Source organism: Nanorana parkeri, unplaced genomic scaffold (genome assembly GCF_000935625.1).
Source record: "Nanorana parkeri isolate BGI_ZX_2015 unplaced genomic scaffold, ASM93562v1 scaffold1426, whole genome shotgun sequence".
Lineage (NCBI taxonomy): Eukaryota > Metazoa > Chordata > Amphibia > Anura > Dicroglossidae > Nanorana > Nanorana parkeri.
The window spans coordinates 247702-264936 of record NW_017307694.1 but is presented as its reverse complement, the minus strand read 5'-3'; the positions used below and the strand labels follow the sequence as shown (position 1 = coordinate 264936).

Genomic DNA, 17235 nt, shown 5'->3' with positions numbered 1-17235 from the left:
TCTGCCATCCTTGGCGGTCATCTATGTTGTCCTTCTATTCCTTCATAGGACTCCACAGAAGGCCAAAAGAGCCAGACTTGAGGTTGACGGTGATGGTCCAACACATTGTATATACACTATATTGGCAAAAGTATTGGGCCCCTCCCCCTCAAAATCATGGGATTCAGGTGTTCCAATCCCCTCCATGGCCACATGTGTAGAGAATCACGCACCTCGTCAACATTCCCATAGACACACTCCTACACCTTGTGGACGCCTTCCCAGAAGACTAGAAGGCAGGCGTCCCAATACTTTTGGCAATATAGTGTATCTCCATCCAGCAGGACCAGGAGCCCCCGAAGACGCCTGCAATCCAAAGCACCGGATCTATTGATCAAACCCTCCATGGCTGGCTTGAAGATGACCTGTCATAAAGTAAACATGGAGGGTGCTTCTAACTGCCTGGCCAGTCATGCCAACCCTCTGGCTTCCTCACCTAAGAGCAAACAAGGACTCTTTCCCTTTAAATAGATGAGAGGGAAATAAGAGGCGCCATATTGCAGTTATATCACAACTCTTGTTGCTCAGCAACCAACCAAAAACTAAAGGCAGGTTGTCATTGGTTGCCATGGGCAACCTTGGGAGTCCAGCTGATCTGGTTCACACAGTTCCCCTTTGCTTAATATTAATGAATGCTCATTAATATTTATCAGCTCATGGTCACTCCGTACTCACCTGGTTTCTCCCCCCTTTTTTTAATACCCCTTTAAGACACCCCGGCCGGAAGTTCCTTTCTTCCTCCCAATGACTTTCTGGCTCCCTACTTCCGGGGGCAAGGTTGAGCCCTCTGTTCCACTACGGGGAAGAAGCACCGATCAGCGCCCTCTGCGGGCGGACAGCAACATTACACAGACTCGTAGCGGCTTGGATTGGCTCCTGAGATAACCCGTAGTTCCAGAGAGAGCAAAAAGCAGCGGCCATGTTGTCGTAGACTGTAAATACCGGTAGCCATGAGAAGGTCGCCATTTTGCTGTGGTCCACCTTAGTATTGGCTACTTCCCCTGCTGTGTCCAGTATACTATAAAAAAGGAAAGGTGTGTGTGACTGGATTGTAGACAGACCACTGTTTATAATTTTGGGAACACAATGCATTTATTGTAATGATCTATATAACACCAACATAGACTGTAGGGCTTTACAGAGCGCAGTCATCTATTATGCACTGGTGCTGGGTGCAGACATTTTCAGTCCAATACAGCCACTTAATAGCAGCTTTCAATAGCAAGGAACTGATTGACACGATTTGTCGCCAACCGTTGCTATGACTGCGCGGGCAAAACATGATGGCGAGGTAGGGGTAGGCATCCTTCCCCAGGGCTAGAACCTCAAGTTTTTATTGCTGTGTTCCCTTGAGGAAGATTTCCTTCACTTCCTGTCCAGGTGACAGGAGTCAGTCAAAACAAGAAGATAAATCTCTATGGGGGGAGACTAGGGTTGCCACCTTTTCTTCAAGCGAAACCCGAACACTCCAGCAACGCACGGTCATTTTTGTGGGAGAAATGTAAAAAGTGCCGCCCATTCATATGTAAATATCACAGTAGAGACTATTTTCAGTGGGGGGCCAGTAGCCCCTATCCTAATTTTGGTTGCCCCTGTCTGCCTGACATCTTGTGTCCGGGTCTCAGCTGCCATGAAACCCGAACACAGCATTCAAAAACCCGAACTGTCCGGGTGAATCCTGGACAGGTGGCAACCCTAGGGGAGACAGTCATTAAAGAATAAATGAACTTTTAGACCGTGCACTTACTCTTTTTGCCCTCCTGACCTCAACTATCCCACCCTCCCCTCCGCATATATCTACTTACCGACATCCCAGGGCCACAGCTCTGCTCTATGCAAGTTTCCCTCTCCTGGCCTTGTCCCCCACCAAAGTCTATGGGGCTGTAATGTGCTGGAGTGGCCAGCAGATGGCGCATTGCTTCTTATCAATAATAGGAGCATGCCTGTGGGATCTCGGTAAGTACGGATCGGCAAAAGGGGAGATCGTTTAGGTCCGGAAATTCAAAGACGTAACCCATGCAGTGAGGCTACCTCCTGCACTGCAAGGGTCAACTGCTCGTTTCGGCTAGGGAGCAATAATAAAGATATACTGATGGGGCTCTAGTGGCTCCACAAAGACTGCAATTCAATTTCTTTTTTTTTTTTTTTAGGGAAAAATAACAAATTCATGGCTACCTGTAAGCGTGAGATGGTTCATCTTCAGCCACAACTGTCCCGTGTGATTGTACAAGTTATGGGATCCTCCTAAAATTCTATCGCTACAAAAAACTGATCTGCTCACGTAGACGTTTAGGTTCTTTTATGCCACGCAAACTGACCTCTTCACGTGTCCTAATGATCACATGCTTGCTTTACTCACACGCGGCTTTCAATAGAACTTCAGACATTGCATACGCTAACGCTTTTTTGGGGGGGAATGTGAGGTCTTCTTTATAGAGCAGGGGTCTCAAACTCAATTCACTCGGGGGCCACTCGACACATTTTTTTCTCTCTAGGGGGCCACTCGCCTAATTTCATACTTTAAAATAAAATGTAACTCTACCCAGTAGGGTACCACGAAGACTAATACACACACCATACGGCCCCATTCATATCTGTAGGTGTGCAGGCGTTTACATGCTGCGGCTGTCACCTGATCATTCACTTGAACGGGTGACAGCCACCGCGTGTAAACACCAGATTAGTGATTCCTGATGCAGGAATCCCTAATCGCACCCAAAGATACAAGTGTGAATGGGGCCGAAAACAATTCTACTGCCCCCCCCTCCCCAACACTTAAAGGAATACTACCCCTGCACATATAAAATACCTTAACCCCTCCCCCATACACATAAAAAAAAACTACCTCTGTAAATAAAAAAGAATACCCCCCCCATACACATGAAAAAATACCTTAACCCCCCCCCCCATATATATATTAATGCAATTCCAGCCCCCATACACACACACACACACTATATATATACACACACACACACACACACACACACACAATCCCAGCCCCCCACACACATTTAAAATAATATAATTCTCAGTCCCTCCCACATAACAACATGTCAAATAAAATACAGAGCCCCCTCTCCTGCTTACCTTTTTTGCAGGGAGGAGGCTTTAAGGAGGCACATTGATCCCTGGTGATCTAGTGATTGATTGGTAAAGTCTGCTGCAGACCTCACTAATCAATCCTTTCGGCCGGCGTTCACTGAAAGACATCAGAACTCTGGCCGAAAGGATTCGAGTCCCGGCACAGTAGCAGCTATGCGGTCCGCATCGGACAGAGATAAAGACCGTGTAGCTGCTCCCGCAAGTCTGGACCACGTACCTGACTTGTGAGCTAGCTGCGGGCCGCAACTTACCCGCGGGCCGGTACTTTGAGACCACTGTTATAGAGGATACTTCGGTAGTTGGGAAATGGGTCACTCGCATTGAATTCTGTAAGCGGGAAATTTGGACGACAGGCCTTGTCCTCTAAGCCAGGGGTAGCCAAACGCTGGTCCTCCAGCTGTGGTGAAACTACAAATCCCACGAGGCATTGCAACATTCTCACAGACACGACTTCCGGAGAGAGATGCCTCATGGGATTTGTAGTTTCACCCGAGCTGGAGGACCAGCGTTTGGCTACCCCTGCTCTAAGCTAATATAGAAGACCCTCGTTTACCATGCTGGACTTTTTCTGAGCCTTATATTCATCCTAAAATCAGGATTTGACCCTCACGTCCCTCCCAGTATTTTTGATCGATTCAGTTTTTACCCGGATGCAAACAGTTCAGCACTCGCTGGAAGCACCGTGCGTCCGGGCAGCACCACGAATGAAATAAATACAAACGTGAAGGGCATTTCTCCTCAGCATATTTAATTTCCATTGAATTTTGGAATAAATTAAATAAAAATAATACTTTCCCTTTCCGCTCCCCCCCTTGCTTCTAGGAAGGGGTGCAGAGTCCGCTCTCAGGCACCGCTACTAGTGAAGATGTGTTTCCATGTTCCTCTTCATAATGTCTTTAGGTTCAATGTCTATCTACCTTTAAGGTCCAGTATTCGTAAACGCGCAATTTCAAGTTCTGTGACATGTTATCCAAATGCTTGTGAGTTTTGACTGCACCTTTCTTGTTCTTGTTCAGGAGAAAGTGACAGGTTCTCTTGACAGGCCACCACATCCCACAGGGAGACTTGCTTTTCCTGAGTCCAGGACACCACCACTTGTCTGTTAAAGCCTGTATGTTGGAGCTTACACAGGGATAATGATCTTGTACTCTCCCCATGTGACAGCATCTGGGCCTAAGCAGCCAATCTTCAGTCATCCTGAGAGAAAGGGGGGGATGGGGAATGGAAGGTCACATGCTCCTCCATACCTGGAAGTACCCGGTGTTTTTGAGGGCCCAACAGATGAAGAGACCGGTAGGAAAGCGTACTTAAGTATTAGTAGGAGAGGTGGGTGTCATTTCTAAGGGTGTTCTAGATGCTTACCTTATACTTCATTCAGTACCTAAAACACCTCGGATTAAAGTTTGAGGGGGGAGCCGAGTACGCTCCGGTCTTCCCATTCGTCTTCAATACTCGTCTGTTCCAACTCCTCCTTATAAATAATAAATCCAGCAGAGATGGTGGGAGGCCCTCATAATGGGCGCAGCATGTGTACAGACCGAGGAACTCAGTTCAGGGATAGTGGGAGCCCCTCATAATGGGCACAGCAGGTGTACAGACCCGGGAACTCAGCACAGGGATGGTGGGAGCCCCTCATAATGGGCACAGCAGGTGTACCGAGCCGGGAACTCAGCACAGGGATGGTGGGAGCTCCTCATAATGGGCACAGCAGGTGTACAGAACCGGGAACTCAGCACAGGGATGGTGGGAGCTCCTCATAATAGGCACAGCAGGTATACAGACCCGGAACTCAGCACAGGGATGGTGGGAGCTCCTCATAATGGGCACAGCAGGTGTACAGACCCAGGAACTCAGCACAGGGATGGTGGCAACCTCTCATAATGGGTGCAGCAGGTGTAAATAACTGGAATTTAGCGCATGGATGGTGGGAACCCCTCATAATAGGCACAGCAGGTGGGCAGACCTGAAAACTCAGCTCAAGGATGGTGGGAGCTCCTCATAATAAGAGCAGCAAGTGTACAGGCCCAGGAACTCAGCACAGGGATGGTGGGAACCCCTCATAATGGGCACAGCAGGTGTACAGACCCGGGAACTCAGCACAGGGATGGTGGGAGCCCCTCATAATGTGCACAGCAAGTCTACAGGCCCATGAACTCATTGCAGAGGATAGCGGGGGCCCCTCCTGAAGGGCACAGCCAAGTGTGCAGACTCAGGAACCCGGGGACCTGCACACCGATCTCATGAAGAAAGTCCCTGAGATACAAAAGAGACAGGTCAGATAGACTGATCCTTTAACGCGCTAGGTGCTGCAGTATTCTATCATTATTTAGAATGGAGAATGAGCATTATGAGCACCTAGTGGCCTCTTGACGCATTGACAAAAGGACTCTATTATAGGTCTGTGAGCACCAAGCCAAACTCAGCTGCCGCTTCCCTCCCCAGCAACCTCTTGGCTCGCGTGTGCACTAAGATGCGTGACAAGCGAGGCTTTCAGCGCAAACTGCTGCCCACATTCCGGACAGAAGTGCCACTGATAACGCATGTGGACCTTCTCGTGTCTAACCAGGTCGGACCTCTGCTTGAAAGCCCTCCCGCACTTAGAACAGGAGTACGGGCGATCGCCGGTGTGAATCCTGTAATGCGTCACGAGGTTCGCCCGTTCCGTAAAGCACTTCCCACATTCCGTGCACGAGTACGGCTTCTCCCCTCTGTGAAATTTCTCGTGCCTGGTGAGAGACGACTTCCGGGAAAAACGTTCCCCGCACTCCGCGCACGAATACGGCTTCTCCCCCGTGTGAGTCCTCTGGTGGTTATTGAGCTTCGTCCTGTCGGTGAAACATTTGCTGCACTGAGAGCACGCAAACGGCCGCTCGGCCAAGTGGGACTTCTGGTGCCTGACCAGGTTCGACCTTTCGCTGAAACTCTTCCCGCAGTCCGAGCAGCAAAGCGGCTTCTCTCCGGTGTGGCTTCTCTGGTGTGCGAGGAGCTGCCTTTTCCAAATGAAACATTTGCCGCACTCCGAACACGACAAGGGGTCCTCCCCCCTGTGGATTCTCTGGTGTGAAAGTAAATTTTCTTCTCTGGTGAACGTTTTCCTACACTCGGAGCAGGGAAAGCGCTTTGGAGCAGACGGATCTGAGCTGGGAAGGGGCGGGTGGCGATTTGGGGTGAGGGGGTCTTCATCCGACGAATTGTCTGTGACGTCATCGTCTTCTATGGTGCCCTCTGGAGAGATGATGGGCCCCGTGTAACTTCTGTAACGTCCATCTATAAGAAATCACAAGGAGGCATGAAAACGTCTGTGCCCAATTCGGAGGGATCTCCCTTCCCGTCTTGGAGACACGACAGAAAGTGAGAGGAAATCTACTCTTCAACAGTTGTTACCCGCACCTCTTGTTCTGGTGACAACTCAAAAACGTTGGATCTCTCTTCACTTCCTGTCCTGGAGACGCAACAGGAAGCGAGAGAAATTCCCTCCTTTGACAGTCATTACCCTCACTTCTCGTTCCGGTGACAACTCTAAGAGTTCTGGTTCTGGCATCTCTCATTCTGGTGACAACTCTATTCACAAAGCCAAAAGGCTGATCATCTGGCTAGCTTCGGGCCCTGGAGCCCTTCGGTTCAGTAGAGCCAAAGGGCTGCTGTGTGGGCTATTCACTATAGCCCGTACTGCTCCCGAAGCTGGCCGAGCCGAAGGCATAAGCCGAGCCGAAGTGACGCCCGAAGCGGGGCGAAAGCCTCGCACCTGACAGCTGGGCGGTGCCAGCCGTGATCTCACGGCTGGCTCCGCACAGTTGCAATGACCGATGTGTACTAACTACATTCTGGATTTAGTGTTTATTCCTCACCTGTACCGATCTCTGCAGGAATCTCCTCCTCCCTATACGGCTCATCAGCCCTCACAATATGTTCTTCTGGCTCCTCTTTGACTTCAATCTTCACCAAACGTCCCCCCTGAATAAGACAACAATGATACAAATGGTCATCTGCGCACCTGTACACCCCTTATGGACCAGAGCCTATTGATTCGGCCACATCATGATCATTATGAATGGCATCAAAGTTATAACATTTGTTTTGGACAGATAAAACTTTATTAAAACATCAATAACACGACTTACCCCCCTTGACAGTTCTGGTAATTCCCAGCTGTCAAAATGACAGCCGGCAGTTGATGTGTAAACGCAGCGGCTGTGATCCTACCATAAACCGTTCACAGGAAGCCTTTGTGTTGGACTGGAGTTGAGTTCGCTTTGTGCCTATCTAGGGAAACCTCACAAGAATGTTGTTCCAGCTACCTGATCGTCTGGAGGGATCTTGTTCTGCTCCTGTGCGGAATTCCATGAATAAAGTCGGCCAGGACAAGTCTCTGGTGTATTTCCATTACTGTAGCCACCTGTAAGAGTCAGACATATAGTTTTATGAACATCAATCTCATCTATGAGACTGCTATAAGGATTGATTGCCAATCAAAGCTATTAACTGATAGACTCCAGTATCAATGCAGGAAGCAGAAGAAGCCGTCCAATCAGAGCAAAGTCCGGGGGACTAACTTAGTAGCGACATATCTGCAGAATGAGCCCTTTCAGACAATGCTAAATCCAACCTTTGTTCCTTGCTGGAGAAGGTCCCCTGACCACAAGGAGGTAGTATTGCCACGGACAACACAAGGCAGCTAGCCCAGAGTTGCCTGGATGCGCCGATCAGTTTCACACGTCTACTATACTGGGTCCTCCACTCCAAACAACATTGAGGACTCCCATATTGCCAAACCCCTTTCACTGAGCTGGCCCTGCTTAAGCTGCTCTCATTGGCCAAGGAGCCCCAAAGCACTCCTTAGTACTAGTAAAGATTCAGAAAATACATTGGGATTGGATGTTATAGGATACTGTACTTGGGCCTGTTGGTCTTTACTACTCACCTGTGCTGATCTCTATAGTAGTTTCCTCCTCTTTTATCCTCGCACATCCTTCTTCCTTCTCAACTTTGATGCTGCTCTGCATCTCTCTGGTATCTCCGGGGGCTTTGAATAAAGACGATCTCTTAATAATTCTGTGCAAAAGGAGAATCTGAGGCTCGTTTCTGCATTTAGTGTTTATAACTCACCTGTGCTGATCTCTTCTTCCTTTTTAACCCTCACATGTTCTTCTTCCTCCATCTCAGTTCTGATGCTTCTCTGAGTGTCTCTAGACTCTGCAAATAAAGAAGAGATTGATGCCCCCTGAACTGAGATGTATGAGAGACCCCAGAGAGTGTGTGTGGGGGGAGACTGGTCACGTCTCTTGGCTGGTAACACACGACATGATGTGAGGAGGAGGAGAGCCGGAGTCTAATAGAGGCTGATGGCTCCTGACTCCCCCCACTAGACACATTCCGTCCCCCCATTACTGTCTACTGACAGAGGAGGGGGGAGAAGAAGAGATTGTTGTAGTGACTGAACAAGGAGAATCTGGGACTCTTCTCTGGGTTTAGTGTTTATTCCTCACCTGTGCCGATCTCTGGAGGGATTTCCAACTCTCTGCCTCTTATATAAGTCTCTTCTTCATCTTTGATTTTAACAACAATCAGGCTCTCAACCTAGGTAAGACAAGACCATATTTTATATTAACATTTAGAGACAGATCAACTTACAATATCAACAAAACAAAGCTTTATTAGTATATCTGTCTTTAATCTGACAGACAATACTGCATTTACGATCTTTACATTTGCATACCTGACCATCCTGTGAGAGCTTATGATTGTCCTGTGTGGAATCCCGGGAATACAGAGGACGGGTCTGAGGGATCTCATGATGTTCCTGTGTGGAATCCCGGGAATACAGAGGACGGGTCTGAGGGATCTCCTGATGTTCCTGTGTGGAATGCCGGGAATACAGAGGACGGGGACATCTCTCTGGGGTATTTCTGTTCCTGGATCCATCTGTAGGAAACACACACTGACTGAATACATTGTTTCTATGTCTTTATATCAGAGGATGTGTGTATCTAGGGGGATCCTCAATACTCAAGAAATTCAAGTCTCCTCTTACCTGGTGATGTGAGGGGCGGCCGGTTCTCCATCATGATGTCCTTGTAGAGATCCTTGTGTCCTTCTAGATACTTCTGACTACCTTAAATACCTGAGCATGTAGATGAAAAATATGTTAATTTATAATAATAAAGCTGAAAACAATAAGATCAAAACTAATTTTAAAGACTAGGCACTGTTGGCCAAAACTGGTTGGTTTTGAATACAAGGCTGAGCGATGTTTAAAGCTCACATATTTAGTTTTAACTGCCACCTTACGAAACAATATGCTTGTCTATGTGATGTTTAATCCCATGGGTGTGGTTACTCGGGGGGGAGCGGGGGTGACCCAGGTTCCAAGGAAGTCTTCTCCTTGGAATCTGTCTCCAGCTCAAGGTTCAACCCAAGCATTGCTTGTCATAGAATGAGCGTGTGAAGTGGAACAATCTGGCCATCACATGTGAACCTCAAAAGTGCTACAGCTTTGGCCAAGTTCATCTTGAGACTGTTGACCCATGTTATTCACAAATAGCATGGCATGACACTTTATGATCAACAATTTGTTAATTCCTGACCATCACACCTGTATGAGCGTGTTGGACATCCCAAGCCAGAACCATGGCCATTAAAATGTAGTTGCCCTCCTCTGTGGCTACACGAGCCATGCTTCTGGGAAGGCTTTCCACATCATTTTGGAGGGTGTTTGCGGGAATGTGTGCTGATTCAGCCAAAATAACTTCTGTGAAGTCAGGTACTAATGTTGAATGAGAAGACCTGGCTCCCAATCGAAGGTCCAATTCATCCCACAGGTGTTCAGTAGGGTTGAGGTCAGGGCCTTGTGAAGGTCACTCAAGTTCCTCCACATCAAAGTAATCAAGCCATGTCTTTATGGAGTTGGCTTTGTGTGTGGTCATGCTGGAACAGAAAAGGGCCTCCACCAAACTATGGCCACAAGGTCGGAGGAGTACAATTGTCTACAATGTCTTGCATTAACTGGACCCTTCGCTAGAATCACCTAAACCCATTTGGTGGGACATGCACAGAGCTTTGACCATATAGCAGATGTGATGATCGGTTGGCCATACATTATACCTCATGGTTACAAAATTATTTTGGCATAGTAAAGATTGTCTCTGGGGCCCCCGGGAGTTCCCGGCAAAAACAAATCTTGTCTTACATAAAATATTACAGCCTATTCCCCGAGCGATCTTTGTACATCCCATTCCCCAGAGTCAAAACCAACTCTATTCGCCAATAGGAGCGTTTCGATAAGACGCATTGCAACTTTCGCCCCCCAGCACCATTAGCCCGGGGCCCCTGCAGAGCTCACCATCTAATGTTCTACTGTTCAGAGGACTTGCAGGAAGATGATGATTTGTTGAGGTGACATGAACCCCCCTCCATCCAGTCCACAGAGAATGCTGGGACCCCCTTCTCTCACAATAAGAATATAGTATTAATATCACCTCCTCCTCTCTGGACACACACTCTCCAGGCTCACAGTGTCAGTAGCTGCCGGAAAGAGAAGAAAATTAGCCTTTTTCCTGTATTTCCACATTTGAGCTACAACAAAATGGCCGCCAGCTTCTAAGGCTCCGCCTTTTTGTTCACTCTGGGCGTGCGCGTCGCCATAGCAACAAAGGCAGCCGCTAGGCCGCGGTAGAACGAGCCCAGGCTGAAGGACTTTCAACAGTGTTGTACTTAGAGCGACCGCTAGAGGTCAAATCATTGCACACAAAATCTTCAGTCAGAAAATAGGCGGCCATTTTCTTGTAGCTCAGACTTGGACACAATCAAATTTGATTTATTATTTCAATGGCTATATGTTGTACAATATCCATTACGGTTTATTTTGTTGCAGGTTGTTTATAATAAACGGAATTGAGAGTGTTGACGCCATTTTGTTGTAGCCCAATGGAAGAGAAGGAGCAAGTCTGGTAGTGTGGGAACTATCCTGCTGGGACTGTGAGGCTGGAGAGTGTGTGCCCAGGGAGGAGGACGTAATAAAGTCTTCTTTTTATGAGAGAAGCTACTTAGAGAGAATGGGGTGCCAGCACTCTCTGTGGACTGGATCCCCATGTCACCCCAACAAATCATCATTTTCCACCAAGTCCTCTGATGTATAGACATTAGATGGTGAGCTCTGCGGGTCAACTTGCGTGACATGCTAAGGACACACCTGCATAAACCTACACGAGTGTTTGGCTATGTGAACCTTACTAGCCAACCATAACTCTAAGTTCGGGCTCAGACATATTGAGCTTCAAGATTATTTAGGAGGATCTGTACAAGGACGTCAGGATGGAGAACCGGCCGCCCCTCACATCACCGGGTAAGAGGAGACTTTCATTTCTTGAGTATTGATGATCCCCCTAGATACACACATCCTCTGATATAAAGACATAGAAACAATGTATTCAGTCAGTGTGTGTGTTTCCTACAGATGGATCCAGGAACAGAAATACCCCAGAGAGATGTCCCCGTCCTCTGTATTCCCGGGATTCCACACAGGAACATCAGGAGATCCCTCATACCCGTCCTCTGTATTCCCGGGATTCCACACAGGAACATCAGGAGATCCCTCAGGCCCGTCCTCTGTATTCCCAGGATTCCACACAGGAACATCAGGAGATCCCTCAGGACATCAAGAGATCCCTCAGGAACATCATGAGATCCCTCAAGATGTCAGGAACATCAGGAGATCCCTCATACCCGTCCTCTGTATTCCCGGGATTCCACACAGGAACATCAGGAGATCCCTCAGGCCCGTCCTCTGTATTCCCAGGATTCCACACAGGAACATCAGGAGATCCCTCAGGACATCAAGAGATCCCTCAGGAACATCATGAGATCCCTCAAGATGATCAGGTAGATGGAATTACTAATATTCACTGTACAAAGAATGGCGGAATAAGAATTTAGACTGTGATTTGCAATGAGGCAGGAGAGTGAATCAGGTTCCTGTCTGAAGCAACCACCTAAGACTTGTTCAGGTTTGGTTTTCTTATCTAGTTTTCTTTTATTACTTTGGATCTTTGGCAGTAGTGTGTCTCTTTCATATTTGCTATCAATCTACTTCCGGACCCTGCCGCTGGAGAGCCAATGGGAAGTCCATATATTTTATTACTGTTGCTGATCACATATGTAATTAACCCCAAAGACTCCAAACCACACCAAATAAGAGATTCCTTTGGCTTCATTCCTTTGCATTACTATGTCACATAATGTTCCAAGCCCTGATGAAAGGGAGTGTTGTTGCTCCCGAAATGCATTGGCTGGTTTTCCTTTGTGATTGAGATATTTAAGGCTTTTTGGACGTCTTTCCCCTTAGAGTAGAATTCCAGTGTGTCCCCCTGCACTCTTTACAGCTTCATGGACCAGTAGCAATGGTGGTGCTTGGAATGATAATCATGGATGGTGCTGTGCCGATCAGTCAGTAGAGAACGAAGATCACCAGCACTCAGAGAATGATGTTCAAAATTTTGAACATCATTCTCTGAGCGCTGGTGATCTTCGTTTTCTATTTACCCATTGGGGGGCCATTCAATATATGTCTGCAGCCAATGGGAAGTGTCTAGGTTACTCAGATAGTGGTGTGGGCAACTGAAGTACTCTTCTCATCAGCAGTCCAGAAGATAGAAGACTTGCGTTATGCAAGTGTGTTATGTGAACAAGGATTCAGGTCATTAACATTGGCTTTCTAGATATTTTGTTATATCATAACTATCATATTCTACTTTAATGCGTGGTCCAGCTTTGGTCCATAGAATTGACTTTTTGTTCTTTAATCAATTTCATGCTGAACAGCTGATTAAAGTTGAAGTGAAGGAAGAAGCAGAAGAGCCATACTTGAGGGAAGATGACCAGTACAAGGAGGAGGATATTCGGCAAGAGATTGGCACGGGTGAGTGACTGTGGAACCGCTGTTTTCCCCGCAGGCATCTTGGAAGCTGAAGTTTATTTGGTTCATACAATTCATGGAAAAGGTGGACCAAGGACAGCCAGGCTGGGGAGGAAACAGCTAGGTAAGCCAGGAAATTAGGTGGCCCTATGTCTCATTGCATTCCAACTTTAGTCTAGAGCTCAGCAAGTATCTTCCTCTTAGAACGCCATAAGTCCTCCCAACATAGTTACATGAAGGAAGGGTGTAGATATCCACCATGTTCCTATACCAGAGAAACTACTGAAACTGAGAGGAAATCTCTCCAACGTGAGGTGGATCTCCTCTTAGATAATTGTGACCAGAACAAGTGTCCCCATTGGAAGATTTACCCTCATATCCTTTTCCACCACGGAAAGGGATTCCGACAGAAGTCCGACCTGGCTAATCACCAGAAAAGTCCACACATCCGAAAACCCATTTTCGTGTTCGGAATGTGAGAAGAGTTTTACCATAAGGCCACTTTTATCTCGCAACAGAGAACTCACACGGGAGAGAGGCCATTTGCGTGTTCGGAATGCGGGAAAAGCTATACTAGCAAATCCCATCTTGTTTCACGCACCAGGTCCTTCACTTGAGGGACAACCCATATACTTTTCCTCAGTGTTGCAAATGTTTTACCAGGAAGGGAGGCCTTACGTCCCACCAGAGGTCACACACGGGTGAGAAGCCATTCCCGTGTTCGCAATGTGGGAAACAGTTCACAAAAACTCAACCCTTGACTCGCATCTCGGCTCCCACACGTGATAGGATGTGGACGTCTTTAAGGTGCCAATTTCTGGAGGGTTCAGGTGACCACGAGCACCCTCCTTCTTCTGCATTGGCTGGATAGACTTAGAAACCACCTAAGAGGGTGAACACTTGCTAGATTTCAAAATGCGTAACTCTTATGTATACGTTCATTGGGTTCTACTACAGAACAGTAGTCAACCAACACACTGTGCAGGCGTGACTTCTCCTAGCTTTACAAGATCCCATGTCAGGCAATGATGGCCATATGGAGCAGGACCATGCGGGGTCAGTCCCAAGGCTGCAGATACCAAACACATTCCCTGGAATATTATTTAATAAACAACAAATAGACTATGAGATGGTTGTCGTGTCACTTTCTTATTGCTCATCGTGCAAGGATTCGCCGTCAGATTTAAAGAAAGGAGACTACGGGGCTGACACCACATATCAATGCACCGCATCCCAACGTTTGTTTGAAATACCTTCCTAAACCATGAACAAGTAGATGGGACTTTTTAAGGTGATGGCCCTTTAAGTGGGCCGTGATGCTGGCGGCTAGTAGGAGGGGCTCCTGTTCATTCTGCACGCGGGGGGCGCCTGGGCTGTGCATTGTAAAATTGGGGTGTATTTCTCCGCCTGGGAGCTTCAGGTCCTTCGTACAGCCGCCCATAGAACTCAGTGGGCCCCAGGTGCCCATGTACACACATACATATATGGGTTGAACCAGATGGACCGGTTTGGGGGGTCTTTAGTGCATTTATAAAGGTTTGGGGGGTCTTAATAAAGATATGTAAAGGTTTGGGGGGTCTTTAGTACATATATATAGGTTTTCATGGTCTTTAGTACATATATATAGGTTTTCATGGTCTTTGGTAAATAGTCATTAAAGTACATTTTAGCATGTGTGCGCAAAAAAACTGGTCCAGAAGGGAATGGGTGGACATCCTACTATTTACTAAGCCAGAGCCACCACTAGAGGGAGACCATCTTCTGTAAAAGAGGAGGAAGTAGTCTCAAAACAGGAAGTGTGGCGGCCATTTTCTTGTAGCTCCCTTTGTACGCCCTGGTACACTCTAAATATGAAACTTCAAAGAGTTTTATGTGGAACGGGAATTAAGTCTTTTCTTTTTGGCAAAATGAAGGGTCACGTTCATAGAAATGTAAGAAATTTTTATAATTAAGTACATGTCTTGAGGTATCCTCATTGCAGGAGGGAGCCATTTTGTTGTAGCCCAGAGGAGGAAGGGAGGAGAGATTATTATAGTTCAACAAGCAACTTCCCGATGTGAGGCTGGAGAGTGTGTGTCCAGTGAAGAGGAGGTAAAAATAATAATACGGTTTTACCATGAGAGAAGGGGGTCCTAGCACTCTTTGTGGATTGGATGTGGGGGTCATGTCACCTCAACAAACCATCATCTTCCTGCAAGTCCTTTGATGTGTAGAGCATTAGATGGTGAGCTCTGCTGGGGACGTGGATGATCATGACGCTGGGGACATATTCCCGTGTCTGGCTATATAGAGATCCATCCCCTGAAATCCTCTGTGGTCAGAAGTTGAAGCTCTGATTTTCGGCTTCATTCTCTAAGTCCTTACGTCTATAGCTTGAGTCAAGAAGAGGCTATACTAAGTTCAGCCAAGATTCACATCGACGTAAGGCTTTGGCCCCTTTCACACGGGTGCGTCTGTTCCGTCTCCATTGATGGAACACCTGTGGAGTCGGATCAGAATTGCAACAGATCTCCCATATGTCACAACTTGATATTTCCTCCATCTTGTGTTGTAAAATGGACCCATGTTGTCTGGACAGCCAGATGTCAAGAAACATGTGTCCGCCTCTATGCGCCATCAGTTCTGGTCCAGTCCGGGTGGTGGCTCCACACTGCGAGTCTCTAGTGTTAAACTCTACAGCCACCCGAATCAATGTTACCTACTAGTCCTAAACCTGCTAAAAATGTATTCCAACATTGTGTGTACGTTCCTTCCTCATTAGCAGAATGCCAGAAGGCTGAAATTATGTCTCTCCATAGATTGTATTCCAGTGGTTGACATGGTTGGCTTTTTCTCTTCGGTACAGCCTAGAAGAGCGCCTTTTATGGAGTTGTCTTCCTGAGCAAAGAAGTCTGACGCAGCTTTACAGGCCAGCTTTGGATCTGGCGATTAGGAGGACACAAGGATCTCTACAAGGACGTCATGATGGAGAACCGGCCGCCCCTCACATCACCGGGTAAGAGGAGACTTTCATTTTTTGAGTATTGAGGATCCCCCTAGATACACACATCCTCTGATATAAAGACATAGAAACAATGGATTCAGTCAGTGTGTGTGTTTCCTACAGATGGGTCCACCTAGATAAACCACCAAGTCTTCTTCTTCTTCCCTCTCCCATCTCTAGTCACAGACACGGAAGACACAAGAGAAGCTCAGATAGACTTCAAACCTGAGGAGGAGGAAGAAAGACTTGTGATGATTAAAGAGGAAGAAATTCCTGTAGAGATCGGCACAGGTGAGTAAAAAACACTAAATCCAGAAAAGAGTCCCAGATTCTCCTTGTTCAGTCACTACAACAATCTCTTCTTCTCCCCCCTCCTCTGTCAGTAGACAGTAATGGGGGGACGGAATGCGTCTAGTGGGGGGAGTCAGGAGCCATCAGCCTCTATTAGACTCCGGCTCTCCTCCTCACATCATATCCAAGAGACGTGACCAGTCTCCCCCCACACACACTGTCTGGAGTTTTCACACATCTCAGGAGGCTTCAGTCTCTTCTGTATTCACAGATTCCGGAGATGATGGAGCCACTCAGAGGGACGTCAAAACTGAAGAGGAGGAAGAAGAAGAGACAAAGACTGAAGAGGAGGAAACTTCTTTGGAGATCGGCACAGGTGAGTAATAAAAGCTACAAAGAGAACACGCTTGAGTCAATAGAAGGATCCTTCCTTTTGTCTGTTAGGAAACATACATCAATTAAAGATGAGGTGAAATCCATAAGTTTGGCGGGCAGGAGATCACTGGCTGATTACTGGGTCCTTGTTCCAGGTTGTCAAAAGGATGTCACCAGCACACCATTTAAGTGAAATCAACACAGTACTGGAATTACAGTACTCCATGAATAAATGGACTTGTGTTGATTTCGCTTAAGTGGTGTGCTGGTGACATCGTTTTGAAACCTTGTATATCTTCACGGCACCATCTGTGGTCACTACGAGCACCCACCAGGATTTCAAGGAACATCCTATAGCGGTAAGGAATGCAGCAAGGCAACGATATATGACTTGTTCCAGGTTGGAACTACACTAGGTAGTGATCACATCCCTAGAGCCAGCACTGTGTTAAACAAGTAATGGGCCTTCTTTATTTTCACCCTCAATGGTGTATTTGGTTCCTTGGGGCTTCTTTATTTTCACCCTCACTGG

At 47.1% G+C, this 17235-nt stretch overlaps 2 protein-coding genes across 2 annotated transcripts in view; one reads left to right on the top strand and one right to left on the bottom strand.

Moving 5' to 3' along the window:
- Window positions 1-5563: 5563 nt before the first annotated feature.
- Window positions 5564-9818, bottom strand: LOC108798196 (zinc finger protein 501-like). The gene is made up of 6 exons (XM_018569923.1): window positions 9737-9818; window positions 8251-8337; window positions 8066-8167; window positions 7443-7540; window positions 6993-7098; window positions 5564-6411 (listed from the first exon to the last, which is right to left on the bottom strand). The coding sequence occupies exons 1-6, from the start codon at window positions 9816-9818 to the stop codon at window positions 5564-5566; spliced, it is 1323 nt and encodes a 440-aa protein (XP_018425425.1).
- A 3076-nt stretch (window positions 9819-12894) lies between these two features.
- The window catches only part of LOC108798195, a 69921-nt gene continuing 65580 nt past the window's right edge, over window positions 12895-17235 (top strand). Inside the window, 6 exon segments of the mRNA XM_018569922.1 lie at window positions 12895-13057; window positions 13385-13529; window positions 15412-15475; window positions 15633-15795; window positions 16218-16328; window positions 16600-16704. Of these exon segments, the coding sequence (XP_018425424.1) occupies window positions 12895-13057; window positions 13385-13529; window positions 15412-15475; window positions 15633-15795; window positions 16218-16328; window positions 16600-16704 (751 nt within the window).